Source organism: Rhinopithecus roxellana, chromosome 19 (assembly GCF_007565055.1).
Source record: "Rhinopithecus roxellana isolate Shanxi Qingling chromosome 19, ASM756505v1, whole genome shotgun sequence".
In the NCBI taxonomy this organism is placed as follows: domain Eukaryota; kingdom Metazoa; phylum Chordata; class Mammalia; order Primates; family Cercopithecidae; genus Rhinopithecus; species Rhinopithecus roxellana.
The window spans coordinates 6,742,896-6,760,837 of record NC_044567.1 but is presented as its reverse complement, the minus strand read 5'-3'; the positions used below and the strand labels follow the sequence as shown (position 1 = coordinate 6,760,837).

General features: G+C 43.5%; 1 protein-coding gene across 2 annotated transcripts in view; it reads right to left on the bottom strand.

The window, feature by feature from the left end:
- Positions 1-15,863, bottom strand: part of KAT7 (lysine acetyltransferase 7) — a 41,018-nt gene extending 25,155 nt beyond the window's left edge. For both annotated transcript variants that reach the window (XM_030923634.1, XM_030923635.1), the window contains exons 1-4: positions 15,571-15,863; positions 12,364-12,511; positions 7,255-7,431; positions 5,572-5,811 (exon numbers count right to left, since the gene is read on the bottom strand). In XM_030923634.1, coding sequence (XP_030779494.1) covers positions 5,572-5,811; positions 7,255-7,431; positions 12,364-12,511; positions 15,571-15,585 — 580 coding nt within the window. In that variant the 5' untranslated portion in view covers positions 15,586-15,863. The remainder of the gene's footprint in view (positions 1-5,571; positions 5,812-7,254; positions 7,432-12,363; positions 12,512-15,570) is intronic.
- Between the last annotated feature and the right edge of the window lie 2,079 nt (positions 15,864-17,942).

The window sequence follows — 17,942 nt, the reverse complement described above, 5'->3', positions numbered from 1 at the left end:
TCATCTATTTTTCATGTGGTTTTTTTGAAAACACACAGGGAATTGAACATTATTTCCTTTTTATATATTTCTCTTCAACCAAAAGGTTTATAAAACACCTAAGATTGAAAGGGCTCGGAGGACAATTCTAATGAGATATAAAGTTAGCTAAGCTGAATAGCGAGTCTACAAAAATCTTCATCTTTCATTAAAAAATATATACATATATTTAATTGGGGGTAAAGAAGACAGTGGGAGTTTAAAGCTTACACAACATAATTTACAGAATAAACTTTAAAAAGAAAAAAAACAGTCCAAGTATTGGGGAGTGGGTGATTTTAGGACATTCAGGCCACCATTTCTCTGGGACTGTATTATTAAAAATGCAATTTTAGGGCCAGGCACGGTGGCTCACGCCTGTAATCCCAACACTTTGGGAGGCCGAGGTAGGTAGATCACCTGAGGTCAGCCTGGCCAACATGGTGAAACTTCGTCTCTACTTAAAAATATATAAAAATCAAGGCCGGGCGCAGTGGCTCAAGCCTGTAATCCCAGCACTTTGGGAGGCCGAGACAGGCGAATCATGAAGTCAGGAGATCGAGACCATCCTGGCTAACACGGTGAAACCCCGTCTCTACTAAAAAATACAAAAAAAAAACTAGCCGGGCGTGGTGGCGGCCGCCTGTAGTCCCAGCTACTCAGGAGGCTGAGGCAGGAGAATGGCGTGAGCCCGGGAGGCGGAGCTTGCAGTGAGCTGAGATCCGGCCACTGCACTCCAGCCTGGGCAACAGAGCAAGACTCCGTCTCAAAAAAAAAAAAAAAAAAATATATATATACACATAAAAATCAGACCGGCATGGTGATGCATGCCTGTAATTCAGCTACTCGGGAGGCTGAGGCAGGAGAATCACTTGAACCCAGGAGGCAGAGACTGTAGTGAGCCAAGATTGCGCCGTTGCACTCCAGCCTAGGCAACAGAGCAAGACTCTGTCTCAAAAAAGAAAAAAAAAAAAAAATGCAATTTTAGAGATCCGCAAAATTATCTCGGACAGAAAAACCATCCTCACTGATCAAATACCATATATACAACCTAGTGTCAGCTGGGCACAGTGGCTCACACCTATAATCCCAGCACTTTGGGAGGCCAACGCAGGAGGACTACGTGAATCCAAAAGCTCGAGGCCAGCCTGGGCAACATAGTGAGACTCCACCTCTACAAAAATAAAAATAATTAGCCAGGCATGGTGGTCCATGCCTGTAGTCCTGGCTATTCAGAAGGCTGAGGTGGCAGGATGACTTAAGCCCAGGAATTCAAGGCTGCAGTGAGCCATGGTCACGCCACCACTCTCCAGCCTAGGTGACAGAGAGACTGTCTCAAAAAAAAAAATATATATATATATAAAGGAGTTGTCACTACTACTGCAAGACTTGTTTTTCAGATACTATATATCCATACTTCTTTTTTTTTTTTTGAGATGGAGTTTCACTCTTGTTGTCCAGGCTGGAGTGCAAAGGGGCGATCTCCGCTCACTGCAACTTCCACTTCCCAGGTTCAAGCGATTCTCCTGCCTCAGCCTCCTGAGTAGCTGCGATTACAAGCGCCGCCACCACGCCCGGCTAATTTTGTATTTTCTATAGAGACGGGGTTTCACCATGTTGACCAGGCTAGTCTCGAATTCCCGACCTCAGGTGATCCACCCATCTTGGCCTCCCAAAGTGCTGGGATTACAGGCGTAAGCCACTGTGCCCGGGCATATCCATACTTCTTAGTAACTTATTCAGGTCATGTTTTCTTTTATATGTTAATGAAAACCAATCTATCATGTACATTAAAAAAGAAACAGCTGATCTATTGACCTAAAAATTCCACTGCTATGAATTTATCCTACAGATTTGCTAGAAAGACACCGAAATATGTACATACAAGGCTACCCATTACAGTACTGTTCAAAAAAGCTAAAAATGAGAAACAATCTAAATGTCAATGAGACAATTTAAATATTTATGAACTATCAACATAATGAAATTCTCTGCATCTTCTAAAAACACAGACCTCTAAATACTAATAATGTAAAATATCCAAGATGTACAACCAATGAATGTATCCTATTTCCCCTTTTATGAATAATCACAAAAAGGAAATACATGTACATATATGTGTGCTTATATATGTAGAAAAACTTCTTGGAAGCATTCATAGAAAACTGCAAACAGAAGTTTTCTATCTGTGGCACGGTTCTGGGGGTATGAGTGAAGGGAAATTTTTACTTAATGCACTTCAAACTTTTTTATAGAGTTTCAATTTTTCACAAGTACAAAAAATTCTTTTTTTTTTTTTTTTTTTTGAGGCGGAGTCTCACTCTGTCACCCAAGCTGGAGTGCACTGGCCAGATCTCAGCTCACTGCAAGCTCCGCCTCCCGGGTTCACGCCATTCTCCTGCCTCGGCCGCCCGAGTAGCTGGGACTACAGGCGTCCGCCACCTCGCCCGGCTAGTTTTTTGTATTTTTTAGTAGAGACGGGGTTTCACCGTGTTAGCCAGGATGGTCTCGATCTCCTGACCTTGTGATCTGCCCGCCTCGGCCTCCCAAAGTGCTGGGATTACAGGCTTGAGCCACCGCGCCCGGCCCAAAAAATTCTTAAGGAATAGACTAGGGTCAAGAATATTTTGGGGCCCAGTGCAGTGGCTCACACCTGTAATCCCAACACTTTGGGAGGCTGAAGTGGGAGGATCACTTGAGACCAGGAGTTCAGGACCAGCCTGGGCAACATGGTGAAACCCTGTCTCTATAAAAAATACAAAAATTAGTTGGGCATGGTGGCATGTGCCTGTAGTCCCAGTTACTTGGGAGACAATTCAATGAAGCCTGGGAGGCGGAGGTTGAGCTGAGATCGCACCACTGCACTCCAGCCTAGGTGACAGAGTAAGACTCTGCCTCAAAAAAAAGGATACTTTGGAAGCTCAGGTTCATATTTTTCAAAGTTCCAATACATGAAAAACAAAGTCAAAGAAAACTTTTTCACTTGAGCCCAAGTGTTTGAGACCAGCCTAGTCAACATGGCAAAACCCCGTCTCTACTAAAAAATACAAAAAATTAGCCAGGCATGGTGGCACATGCCTGTAAACCCCAGCTACTCAGGCAGCTGAGATAATCGCTTGAGCCCAGGAAGCGGAGGTTGCAGTGAGTGATCATGCCACTGTACTCCAGCCTGGGTTATAGAATGAGACTCTGTCTCCAAAATAAATAAATAAATAAATAAATACAAATAAACTTTCCTCTAATGCAACATCTTTTTTATTTACCCTATGGTCTACCCCATTAAGAGGTTAACTCCTGGGCATAAATAACACAATCAGGCCCCATTCTCACCTACCTCCTCCTCTCCATTCTGGTCACTCTGCCCCAGGTATATTGGCCTCGAAGTGTTCCTCAAACTGGTTAACTATTCTCTTGCCCAGAGCACTTGCTGTTCTCCCTATCCATAATGCTTATTGTCAAATCCTCAAACAGCAAGTCTCTGCTCAAATGTGACCATATCAGAGTAGCTTTTCCTAGCCAACTACATATATATATATGTCACATATACATATGTATGCATATACACATACAATATCCTACCCTCAGCACTCCCAGTTTTATTTTCCTTCACAGTATTTACCTCCAGTTGATACATTATACATCTATCTATTTGCCTTCCTCAGCTAGACTATAAGCTCCATGAGGGCAGAGACTTTGACTTGTTCATAGCTACATCCTCATAACTCAAAACAGTGTCTGGCACATGACCAATATTCAGTAAATATTTACTGCATGAATGACCAAATATAGTACATAAAAGTAACAATTTAGCAATGAATGGTTAGTAACAAGCAGAAGCAAAAGAAAATTCCTTTTCTTGTTGCATGGCACGTAGATCCCCTTCAACTCTTAAAGCACATTAGCCATCATCTCTTATACTAGTGTAATATGTTGTCTTTCTTAGTTTTTCATTATTTATTCCAAGGAAATCAATGTAGGCCTGAAACAATTATCCTCTTTGAGTGACAACTGGTATGGAGGTCAAGAGAACTTTGCTGTATTTATTCATTTTGATGGTTTGAAATTATCTGAGAAACTGCTATAAGACCAGGAAATGATCCAAATTAATTAAACACTACAGAAAACCACTGGGCATGGTGGCTCACGCTTGTAGACCCAGCTACTCAGCAGGCTGAGTGGCGAGGATTGCTTGAGCCCAGGAGTTGGAAGACCTGAACAACACAGAAAAAACCTCATCCCTAAAAAATAAGACCAATAAAAAAAAAAAAAAAAAGGTAAGACACATGTCTATAGTCCCAGCTACTTGGGAGGCTGAGATGGGAAGATTACTTAAGCCTAGGAGTTGAGGCTGCAGTGAGCTATGATTATGCCACTGCGCCCCTGCCTGGGGAACAAAGTGAAACCCCTGTCTCTCTATAAAAATGAACAAAAGGCCAGGCGTGGTGGCTCACGCTGTATTCCCAGCACTTTGGGGGGCAGAGGCGTGCAGATCATGAGGTCAGGAGTTTGAGACCACCCTGACCACCATGGCGAAACTCCGTCTCTACTAAAAATACAAAAATCAGGCCTGGTGGTGGGCGCCTGTAATCCCAACTACTTGGGAGGCTAAGGCAGAAGAATCGCTTGAACCTGGGACGTGGAGGTTGCAGTGAGCCAAGATCGCGCTACTGCAATCCAGCCTGGGCGACAGAGCGAGACTCCATCTCAAAAACAAACAAACAAACAGACAACAACAAAAAAACCACTTGAGAAAGTGTACTGTTGGCCTGCCAAGCAGTAACTTACTCTGTTCTACTGTTTTTCAAACTTGATAGCCACATGCAAAGTGTGAATTTGGGAAGTAGACCCAGTAGTGAAAGGCCTCTTATCTCCCAGTCAGCTTCTTCCAACTCTAGACAAAAGCTTAAGCCCAATATACGCACCTCAGCTCACTGAAGGTGCACAAATAAGGTTCAAATCACTCCAAGAATCTCTAAAGTAATTCACTAAGGAGTAAAACTCATAAGAAAATAAGGTATTTATCACAGAAGAAATATTTTATCTTGTTTATACTTACTAAGCACACAAAGCACAAGACCTAAAGCTACTAAAGTTACAGAAGGCTAGGGTCTCATATGTACTCTTAATTTCACAGCCTCCTGACAGGAAATGTTTTCCTCATTTCCTTAACAGCTATGGCTGTGCAATCACTATTCTGCACTAGCTTACCCTTAACTAGTCCTCACTGAGTATGAGCTATGTGCCATGCAATAAGATATTTGGAGATAGTCTTTTTTGTTTCTGCTGGGTAAAGGAGTGAATTTTTCACTGGGAAAAGCTCTTGATAAACTATATTGTTCATCATAGTTAATTTCCTTACAACCAGGTCTATTATTATGGACCATCAGTCAAGAAGAGAAAGACTTTTATTCAAGTGAGCAACTCATTATCACTCAGCACATGACCACAAAGAGCCTAAGAAGCTAAACCCCGATAGAACACAAAACATTTCTGGATGATCCCGGGAGAGAGAACCACGGAACAAAGGATGTCATGAAGCTGGGGCACACTGACCTAGAGAGTTACAGCCTGGTGTAGGACACTTCATATTGAAGTTGTAGCTTTCATGGAAGCGACGGCGCTTGGGGCGATGAGAGAGATCACTGCCTGAGTCCTTCAGGGACATGTCCTTGGCAATGCTCTCATCGTGAGACACATTGGGGCTGGAGATGTCTATGTCAGACTCAGAAGAAGGTGCGTTTCCAGTTGGAGTTCGAGGTGGTGACTCATCATGATCAGCTGTATTTTTAGTTTCTAAAGCAAAAACAATCAGTAGAAGTCATGAGTGAGGTTCATTTATTTAGAGGTTTACTATTCAGATGAGTTTATGGGCTTCCCAGATTCTTTTTCTATGATTTAACCAGTAACTTTCAGCTACTTGTCTGCTAGACAGCTAAGTGGAAAATGAAGAGGCACTTCTACACCATTCCTTTTGTGCAACTTTAAATTCTGATTAAAATTAAATTTGTACTTTACCTATTACACCTATCTATATTTCTCCTGAGTTGCTAATCATGGATAATCAAAACTGGATGGAAATAAATTTTAAAAATATTACAGCCAGGTGCAGTGGTTCACGTCTGTAATCCCAGCACTATGGGATGCCAAGGTGGATGGATCACAAGGTCAGGAGATCGAGACCATCCTGGCTAACACGGTGAAACCCCATCTCTACTAAAAATACAGAAAAAAAAATTAGCTGGGTATGGCAGCGGGCACTGGTAGTCCCAGCTAATCGGGAGGCTGAGGCAGGAGAAAGGCGTGAACCCAGGAGGCGGAGCTTGCAGTGAGCCAAGATCACGCCACTGCACTCCAGCCTGGGCGACAGAGCAAGACTCCTTTCGACAGAGCGAGACTCCTTTCCCCCAGCTAAAAAAAAAAAAAAAAAAAAAAAAAAAAACACAAAAACAATTACTATCCCACTTCCCTTCCAGGAGAGACACAGGACAGAAGATAAGTGACAGTGATTGTCTTTCTTGATGACACTGGACAGGCTTGGTGTAAGATGTGAATGGACTTAGACTCTTGAGTGAGTCTGTTGGTAGTCTAACAATTCAATCTTGAAATTCCAGACTGTAAATCAGGAATTGCAAACCAAATGGCTACAGGGGCTCAGCAAGGCCAAATAGACAGCTCATTGTTCATCTAAAGGGGACAGCTACTATTCAACTCCAGCCAATTATTACTATGGGTGATTGGCCACCCAGTGTTCCCAGATCTTTTCATTGTTTAAAATAAACAATTAATCCAGGTTTTTATATGAAATCACTGTGTTTTCAAACACTAGAAACAAATTTAAAAAATTTTAAACACTGTGCAAGCAAACCAACCAACCATGCGGACAGGCTAGAAGTAGTTCACCAGTCGGTAACCTCTGCATGAAGAAATTTGGAGATAAATGGGCTGAGAAGTATGGCTGTAAGAAAAGTCTGCTTCAAGCCCTTTTAATCTATGGTTAAGAAGGCCCTAGTCTCTTTTTCCTATTACAGGTCCATTTTAATATACTCCAGCTACTCTGGACCTTGAGAATATTCTGATATCAAACTGTCCTCAGCAAGATATAAGAAAGGAAACAAGCAAACAGCATTCATCTAGCTGAAGTATTAGGCATCTACCTGCAGTGGCCCCAAGCCCTCCTTAAAAAGAAATTCACCCAGATGCTCTGTGATAGGTCTAAGTCATACCATACCCACTCACCTCTATCTGAAAAATCAACCACTTGCTCAGTTTCTGAGCCAGACGAACGAGTCTGCCGAAGGGGGTATTTTTTCGGTGTCACTGGGGTAGGCTGCTGCTGACTACGGGTCACTCTTCTGGTAGAGTAAGCAGGCTCCTCAGTGCCAAAAGACTGCAAATTTCGAACAGGACTGGAATCTGATCCCAATTTTAAAAGAAAATAAAGAAAAAAGATGGAAATCTGTTTTACTTCCTATCCATATAATTCATTAGAATGCAGCTCCTCCTCCTCTTCATGTTTCAAAAAATACAACAAATCCTTAAAATGTCTATTTAATTAAATAAAATATAAGCAAAAGAGCCTAGCTCAGGTATAGAGATGTAATGTAGTACAGCATTAATAGTTTAGGTTCTGGAATTATGACTGAATGTGATTCATACCAACTAGCTATGGCATCTTGGGCAAGTTATTTTCTCCAAGCCTGTTTCCTGACCTATTGAAAAGGAAAATACGGCCGGGCGCGGTGGCTCAAGCCTGTAATCCCAGCACTTTGGGAGGCCGAGACGGGCGAATCACGAGGTCAGGAGATCGAGACCATCCTGGCTAACACGGTGAAACCCCGTCTCTACTAAAAATACAAAAACTAGCCGGGCGAGGTGGCGGGCGCCTGTAGTCCCAGCTACTCGGGAGGCTGAGGCAGGAGAATGGCGTAAACCCGGGAGGCGGAGCTTGCAGTGAGCTGAGATCTGGCCACTGCACTCCAGTCCAGGCGACAGAGCGAGACTCCGCCTCAAAAAAAAAAAAAAAAAAAAAAAAAGAAAAGGAAAATACTAGTAGCACATTCCTCATAACACTGTAGTGAGGAATAGGTGAGATAATGCACGGGAAGCACTTAACATCATCCGTGGTACACAGTGCTTTATAAATATTAGCTGCATCCTCTCATTCTTCCCTTTTTCTAACCCACCATAAAACAGATATTCTATTAACAAAGATATAACAACAAACAAAACGATTTCCTTTCTTAAGGGGCCGATTTTTTTCTTTCTTATTACTCTCTCTGGCACAATCATAATAGATTCATAAAGGTAAAACAGGAATGCAGCATTTTAAGTTTTTTGGATGAAAAAACCTATTTTGAGGCACTCAGCCCCCTCTTTTATATCTCCAACCTAATGACAAAGGAAATGAAAGAAATTCAAAGCTGAAATTAAAGCATTTTTTAAAATATATATAGATATGTTTTTGTTTTTTTTTTTCTTTTGATAAACAGACATGTTTAATGATAGCTTACTCTCTACAGAGATGACTACAGAGACTGTTAATCTATAATCCAGGAGTATATAACCATGCAGTACAGACCAATTAGCCAAATGTAAAATAAACTAGATTCTTACCACAACTACCCTATAAACATTGCAGCTATTCTTCGCAAAAGGATCCTACATCTTATGTGAAAACCCAGTGTGGGGGAACCAGAAACCTAGCTATGTGGCCAAAAGTAAAACCCAAAGGAAAAAACAGCAATTCAGTGGTTAATTGGTGAAAGCAGGAAATTTGTGCCCTTTTCTGTGCTACTGCTTTTGTCTTCTTACTTTTGTTCTTTTTGTCCCTTTTCTTCAGCCCATCCATGTTAGCACTCAGTAGGTCTGAATAAGCCATCTGAAACTTATTCACTTGCTTGGAGCTCACTACAGTACTGACCTTCTTTTTCCCATAGATAGCTCTTAGCAGACACTTGTCTGAGGGCTCAAAGCCCTCCACAGAACCTTTCTTTGGAACGGGTTTGGTTCGACCACCCTACTTCTTCAAGGTGATATAGATGCTGCCCAACGTCCAGCACTTCTGGAAGAGTCTGGTCAGCTCCATCAGGAACTGCTCGCTCTCCAACACCATCGTGGTGATGCTCGCTCAACTCCCTCCGCGTAAGCCCCTAGCAGTCTTAGTTTTGTTTTAATCAACACATAAGTGTACATATTTATGGAGTATACTGTGATGTTCTCATAGACGTATACATTGTGTAATGATGAAATCAAAATAATTAGCATATCCATATCTCAAACACTTGTCATTTCTTTGTAGTGAGAACATTCAAAATCCTCTCTAAAGTATATTTTATTTTAATTAATTAATTTTTTTTTTTGGAGGGTAGGATGCACAGGCCAGGTGTCAGCCTCACTCTCTCGCAACTGCACCCCCCAACGGATATTTTAAAAACAAAAAATCTGAAGAAATCTTATAGACTCTCCAAAGAAGAAAACTGAAAATTTCCAAACTTTCGGGTAAGAAAAGTTAGCACACAGCAAGGTTATCAATTTGTACATCTCCAGGGGCCTCCTTTCACAATATGATCTACATTTTGCTCTAGGGAGGAACACCTTACATTGATGATATTGTAAATGGTACCCCTGGAGTTGTGCAATTCTGTGGTCATGAGGTCAAGACCCAGCGCTTACGCATTTCCTAGCTGTTTTGAATATTTAGTCTTCAGGTGTCTAGGGCATGGTCAATTATACTTTCTACGAACATTATGTATTTTCCTTAGCATATGCTGTTCCATCTGCCGAGAATAACATATTCCCATCTTTCAACTTGTAAATTCCTATCAGAGCCTTTAAGACGTCAGTGTGCAGCCAGGCATGGCAGCTCACGCCTGTAATCCCAGCACTTTGGGAGGCCGAGGCGGGCAGATCACTTGAGATCAGGAGTTCGAGATGAGCCTGGACAACATGGCACACCCTGTCTCTACTAAAAATACAAAAAATAGCCAGGTATGGTGGCACTCACCTGTAATCCCAGCTACATGGGAGGTTGGGGCAGAAGAATTACTTGAACCCAGGAGGCGGAAGCTGCAGTGAGCCAAGATCATGCCACTGCACTCCAGCCTGGGCAACACAGCGAGACTCTGTCTCGACAACAACAAAAAAGACTTCATCATTGTGGGAGTGCTGCCCTAAGTTGGCTGTCCCACCTCTGGGCTTCTGTAGTACTCTATGCAAACCCCTCTCACAGCCCTTGCCATAATGTATTCCCATGATCAATTTTCATATCTATATCTTGCACTGAACTGTAAGATCCTTGAGGACAGGAACTATGATTTTTCTATCATGGTTCCTAGGACATAACATAGTGCTTGAGTTATAGTAGTTATTTATCCATAGTCTCATTGTGGTAAAAATTTAAAGCTTAAGAAATCAAGAGACAATAGCAATACTTTAGCTGAAATCCTAAATTCAAAAATAAAGTTAGGAACAGTTGTTAAAGAGGATATTCCCACTTTCTTGCTTGAAAAACTGATGGTTTTTCTCTCATTGTGCAACATACTCATATAAAAGTGACCAAAGCGGCAGGGCACGGTGGCTCACGCCTATAATCCTAGCACTTTGGGAGGCCAAGGCAGGCAGACCATGAGGTCAAGAGATTGAGACTATCCTGGCCAACATGGTGAAACCCCATGTCTACTAAAAATATAAAAATTAGCTGGGCATGGTGGCACACGCCTACAGTCCCAGCTACTTGCAGGCTGAGGCAAGAGAATTGCTTGAATCCAGGAGGCAGAAGTTGCAGTGAGCCAAGATCACACCACTGCACTCTGCCTGGTGACAGAGCGAGACTCCATCTCAGAAAAAAAAAAAAAGTAATCAAAGCAACACTGTTGAAGTGCTCAAAACATGTTAAAGCTTTTTTCCCCTAATCTATTATCACCTATTGATCATCAGCTCTCTCTATTAGCTACAACCTTCTTTCCTCCTCAGGGAATACCAGAGAAGAGCCAGGAGTCGTCAAGGGTACCCTCCAAATCTAACCACAGATGCTTAAATGCACTAGAGATACTTCAAACTACTTTCCAACCCCAAGATTCTCAATTCTTTATTACCAAAGCAAAATTCCATATTTCCACACTGATACTTTGGTACAATTATTAATATCTATCAAGTGTGTATTAGATTACATTCCAGAATTAAACATGGCTTTAGAAGTACTGGGCCTCTGCCAATAACAAGTCCAAGAGACTACAGATGCTCCTTGACTTATAATGGGGTTAAGTCCCAATAAAACTATCATAAGTTGAAAGTATTATAAGTTAAAAATGCATTTACAGGCTGAACATGATGGCTCACATCTATAACCCCAGTACTTTGGGAGGCCAAGGTGGAAGGACTGCTTGAGTCCAGGAGTTTGAGACCAGCCTGGCAAACATAAGACCCCCAAGTAGTCCCAGCTACTCAGGAGGCTGAGGTGGGAGGATCACTTGGGCCAAGGAGGTCAAGGTTGCAGTGAGCCAAGATCACACCACTGCACTCCAACCTGCACAACAGAGCACAAGACCCTGTCTCCAGAAAATAAAAGCACTATACACCTAACCTACCGAGCATCATAGCTTAGCCTAGCCTAGTTTAAACAGGTTCAAACCGCTTACTTTAGCCTACAATTGTGCACAATCATCTAACACAAAGCCTATTTTTAATAAAGTGTTGAATATTGCATGTAATTTATTGAAGACAGTACACTAAAGAGTACTGGTTTACCCTCATGATCAAATGGCTGACTGGGAGTTACGGCTCGCTGACTGGGAGTTATGGCTCATTGTCACTGTTCAGCATCACAAGAAAATATTTCGGCCACATATCACTAGCCCAGGAAAGGACTGAAATTCAAAATTCGAAAAGTTTCTACTGAATGCATATTGCTTTGGCACCACAGTAAAGTTAAAAAAATAATAATAATTAAATCAAACCACCATAAGTCAGATACCATCTGGACTTCAAGTCCCTAAGCCTAAACCATTCAAACAGAAAGTGAAGGGATAACATTTTGATTTTACTGATGGAGACACAGCGATCTAAAAGAAAAAAAAAAAAAAAAACACAAATGACTCAAGACATACATGTATCTCTATCCATTATACCATCCACAGTTCCTTTGGGTCTACAAACTGGATAGTAGCCCCAAACAGAAGCATTGTTAAAGACCTGACAACTCTGCATTCACTCCACGTTTTACCAATCATCTGGTGCACTGTCATCTACACCAAGCCAAGGGACCAGTTTCCACATTAACTAGGAAAATAATGTGATGGGCCAGTCGGCCAGATGTGAGGAGTGGTAAGGAAAAATGAAGATTTTTACCTTGAGAACTCTGGCTTAGCCTGGCTGAGGAGCGGGTGACTCGAGCAGATCGTCGGGATGTGCCATCACTTTCTGAACTGTCTGTGTGCTCGAGATCTGTAGAAAAATCGGAATCTTCGGTTCCATCTGAACTACTGCCTGCATTCCTCTGTAATACCATAGATCCAGATATTAGTACAGAAGCATTTGGTCTGAGGGTTTGCATTAACATTCAAAATAAAACAAGCTGTGACACCGAAAACACCAAGTTCAAACCTAAGAAAGGATTCCACAAGCATTTCCCATCCTCCCACCCAACCAGGCAACTTCATTTTATTTAGAACACTTAAATGGAACAATGTACAAATAAGGGACTTTTGTTAAATAAATGAAGAGCTTCCATTTCATTCGCTCCCGTTGCCCAGGCTGGAGTGCAAGGGCACAATCTCGGCTCACAGTAACCTCCACCTCCTGGGTTCAAGTGATTCTCCTGCCTCATTCTCCCAAGTAGCAGGGACTACAGGCACCCACCACCACGCCCAGCTAACTTCTGTATTTTTAGTAGAGATGGGGTTTCACTATGTTGGCCAGGCTGGTCTTGAACATCTGACCTCAGGTGATCCACCCGCCTTGGCCTCCCAAAGTGCTGGGATTACAGACGTGAGACACCACACCCAGCCATGAAGAGAATTAATTCTTAACTGTATTAGCACTAAGTATGAACCAAGATCATTCGGAGATCAGTATCACAAAAAAAGGTTCACTGTAGTGAGAAAATCGTTGGTGCTAGACCTCATTTAACTTTAGAGTAGCTTTTGTTCGATGTCTCCATGAAAAGCTATCACATTTTTTAAAAACCATATACTAGCTCAAAATATCATGGACCACAACTCTGATCCCAAAAGAATTTAGGCAGAAAAACACGAAAATTGTTACTGCGTATGCCATCTACCCTTGAAGTTTCTCCACATGAAAGCCATCTATCTTCCAAAAAGGCAGCTTGCACATGAAGACTCACAGGTATTCAAAAACAGTTGTTTTCAAAACCATCTTTTCAACGAACAATTATTTGTCAATTATTAACCTCCTGAGGAGTTCTTAGCCATAAAGATAACTTTTATCAATTGAGCACTAACACTATACCCTTTACAAAACCAGAAAGGAAAAAATATTTGCTAAAAACAATACAAAGATTCACACTGTAAGTCCCAATTCTTTATTCAAAACCCTGAGGGCCAGTTGTGTTTAGAATTCGTAATTTTTTTGGATTTTTGAAGGGGAGTACTTTGCATCTATCCTGCAAATACCACCCAGTAACAAAACATAATACTTCTGCAGCAAAAGATATAAACAGTCACACTAAATGAGACACACAAAAACCGTAAGTAGCCTCAGGACAGATTAAGACAGGTTTGCCACCAAACAGGTTACTAAAAAAATGTACATTTTCAAGAAACTCCTGGTATTTGGGAAATTAAGAAAGAGGACTGGGGCCCTATTTCAAGGCACCAATATTATTCCTGCATTTGGTGAGCCTTAACACATATACCACTGGCTGGGCGCAGTGGCTCATGCCTTCAATCCCAGTACTTTAGGAGGCCGAGGCGGGTGGATCACCTGAGGTCAGGAGTTCGAAACCAGCCTGACCAACATGGTGAAATCCTGTCTCTACTAAACATACAAAAATTAGCTGGGCGTCATGGAATTCGCCTGTAATCCCAGCTACTAGGAGACTGAGGCAGGAGAATCGCTTGAAACAGGGAGACAGAGGTTGCAGCGAGCCGAGATCATGCGATTGCACTCCGACCTGGACAACAAGAGCAAAACTCCATCTTAAAAAAAAAAAAAAAAAAAAATACATACCACCCACCAGCTGAGATCATTTTAGGAGACATTAAAAAGCATACATTTTCAGCCTGAAAAACCTCTGTGAAGAGAAAGATTTCTACTGAAATGAGCAAGAATGCCACTCAGTTTTCCAAATATCTCAAGGGTAACCTGCCAGGAAATGAGCAAGAATCACAGAAAATGTCTAAAATAAGCAAGAATCACAGAAAACAGCTAAAATGAAGGGGGAATCTTAAAAGTCACCATTATAGTCTAATTACTTAGATATTTAAAGCCTTGATGTGAGACTTGTTCCTTCCTGGCTTGATCCTGGAACTCAGCTCTTCCCTGTGGCTTTTACCAATATACCTCCCATTGTACTCCAGAGCAGACCAACTGCTCCTTCACTTCCTCCCTGTAACACTTTGTATACACTTCCAAGCAGAGAACTTACTAGATCCTTCTAAGGTTATTCATGTCTGTTTTCTCCTATCGGGCTGTGATACCCTTAAGCCAGGGATCACGTCTAATAAATTTCTGAATCCTCAGCAACCACCGCGCAGAAAGTAGTCAATAGACATTTGTTGAATTAAGTTAGATTTGTTCTATATTCTGGATCTGCCACTGCCTGAGTGGCTTGCGGCACTCCATGGACCTCCGTTAGTTCAACTGTTAAGAAGCAGGGGGCCATTCCTGGGTGACCTCCTAAGTCCCTTCTAATTCTAGAAGTTTTCGGTTTTTACCAACTGGATTTTCTAGGCGCTGTCGAACTAGCAAATAAAGATTACGGCTTGGAGGCAACTGGCCTGAGTGGGATCCCCTGGGAGTGGGCGCTGGCTTCCCACCACTGAGTCTTCTGCTTTGTTGTGCCCCTCACCTGGAAAGTAACGAGGCCTCCAAAACCCCGCCTCTGCACCTATCAGCGTCCCCGCTCGGAAAGGCGGGGATTCGGGCCACCCAATCGAGGTCCGCCTAAGCCGCGCCCCCACAGGACAGACTGCCAACCTCGACCAATTAGGAGAGGAGGGATCGTTCTCTCCAGCCAGTGGGAGAGCGCTAGGGCCGGGACCAGACACCGCCCCCGCACGCGGGGAGGTGACCGTTGAGCCCAAACAGGCGGCGTCACCAGCCAATCAATATGCTTCCTGACGTTTCAGCGACCAATTAATAAGAACGCCTCGGATCCAGGCAAGCAGAGGGCGGGAATAGTTGCAAGCATAGGCCGAGGCCAGGGTCGGGCCCACATTTTTCTGTTGGATATGGACAGAAGAGAGGGTGGCTGAGCAAGGTTCGGGGGAGCGGGAAGTTGGGACCCAAGCACTATGAGGCGTGGCCAACTGCGTCACGGTGTTCAATCGACTGTCCTTAGAAACCCGCCATCCCTCCTCTCCCGTTTCTCACCTTCCTTCGCGGCATTGCCGGCGGCTGCGGCCCGACGGTTCCGATTCGGGCAGCGGCGGCAGCAGCAGCAGGAACGGTGGCTCCGGCGGGCTCCGTGGCGGCCTCTGTAGCAGTCCCAATCCTGCGGACGATCCCTAGTGCCTCCTGCCTCTTAGCGTCTGGACCGTTCTGCGCAGGCGCCGCGGGCTGAAGCGCTTTTTCCTTCACTTCCGGCTGGGTCTCGCGTCACCTGACGTTACGGGCCAAAGAGGGTGCTGGGAGGTTAGATCCTTTTGGTGAAGCTAGTGGGCGCCATTTTGAAGTTGGGCAGAAGGTGACTCCAGTGGTGGAATCCGGGGCCAGCCATTTTTAGTTAACGTGAGTGGCGCTGTTTGTGGGCCTGGGTAGCCATTCTTGTTTGGGGCAGAAGCCTGACAGTTGATGTAAACGGTTCTCATCTTTACCTTGGGCAAAATTCCCTTCCCGGTCGTTTTAATTTCTAGAGTCCGGGAAGAAAACCCCCCGGAATCCATCAGGTTGCTGAGATTAGATTTAACCCCTTCGTTGCCTGATTGTTTAAAGGCCGTTTCCGTTTATTACATAAACTCAAAAGTTGCGGAGGGATGTTTTGTAAAAGAAACTTTGTATTTTAAGAACCATCCTGGTGTCGAAGGGGTGGGAATGGGGAATTGAAAAAGGAACTAAAGGGTAGCATCCGCCATCAGGAAGTTTCCTGTCTGGTAGAGGAGACATTGTCCTTGCCCTTAGCTAACAGCAAGTAAGTTAGTTGATGTCGCGGGGAGGAGGCAAAACCATTCTCCAGAAGCTACAACTCAAAGAATTCCCAATTTAGCTCTGTGGCGAGCGCCCACTTCCTTCCCGCACTGTGTTTGGGTTTGAGACCACTGGGGGCCCTGGGGTGAAAAATGTGATTTGAAAGTGTCCCGGGAATGCAGTACCAGAGTCAGAAAAGCATTGAACCCCATTTAGCTCAAATGACCTCTGGAATCCAGATGCTTGAGGCGGAGGAAGAAGAGGGAATGTTTTTAGTGAAGCTGAAGCCCCCAAAAGAATGGAAATTTAAATAATAATGAGAGGGCCTAGGAAGGAGAAGTTGGTCCCTGATACTAGGCTGAAAGAAGAGCCTTAAGAAAAGGCTGGAAAGTGGAGAGCAGGCGTTGAAGATTTAACCTCTCTGGAGGAAAGGCCTTGAGAGGACCAAGTCTTACCCAATTGCGGCTGGGTGGAACCCAGGCACTCCCAGTCATTAAGTTAGGATACCTAACCCCAATTTCAATCTGACGCCCCTTTAGATGGAGATTTCCCCCCCGTTAAGATGGAGATTTTCCCCAGGGGCTAAAGAACAAAGTAGCAGAAGGTAAACATCTGATTGATGTGCTAAGTAAAGAACTCTAAAGAGTTAAAGTTCCAGACCCTTAGCCAGCACTCTCCTTGGGGATGTCCTGGGCCAGTGTTGACACAGGCAGCTTTTAGTATTTAATACTTAGCTTTTAGTGCTTAGTATAAATACCTTTGATAACCTACTTAGGTTGAACTGCACGTAAGAACTTATTTGAAAATGGCTCACATTACTTCTTCCTTTGTAGCCCCTCACCACTTAAGCATTTAATTTCATACCATTACTCTGTTGTTTTGCACTTACTGATATGTTCCTGAGGTTACATTTGAATGTTCTGGCTCCCCAACTGGTGGTAAGGATCTCTTATATTAAGAGCATATCTCAATTATTTCATACCATCCTTCTTTTTTTCTCTCTCTTCTTCTTTTCTTTTTTCTTCCCAGATAGAGTCTTGCTGTGTAGCCCAGGCTGGAGTGCAATGGTTGAATGTCAGCTCACTGCAAGCTCCGCCTCCTGGGCTCAAGGGATTCTCTTGCCTCAGCCTCCCAAGTAGATGGGACTGCAGGCGTGTGCCATCACACTCGGCTTATTTTTTCTAGAGACAGAGTTTCACCATGTTGCCCAGGCTGGTCTTGAACTACTAAGCTCAGGTGATCCGCCTGTCTCGGCCTTCCAGAGTGCTGGGGTTACAGGTGTGAGCCACAACTCCCAGCCGTACCAGCTTTTCTTTTTTTTTTTTTTTTGAGACAGAGTTTTGCTCTTGTTGCCAGGCTGGAGTGCAATGGCACGATCTCGGCTCACAGCAACCTCCGCCTCCCGGGTTCAGGCTATTCTCCTGCCTCAGCCTCCTGAGTAGCTGAGATTACAGGCGTCCACCACCACACCTGGCGAATTTTTGTGTTTTTAGTAGAGACAGGGTTTCTCCATGTTGGTCAGGTTGATCTTGAACTCCCAACTTCAGGTGATCCACCTGCCTCAGCCTCCCACAGTGCTGGGATTACAGGCATGAGCCACCCCGCCCACCCCTTACCAT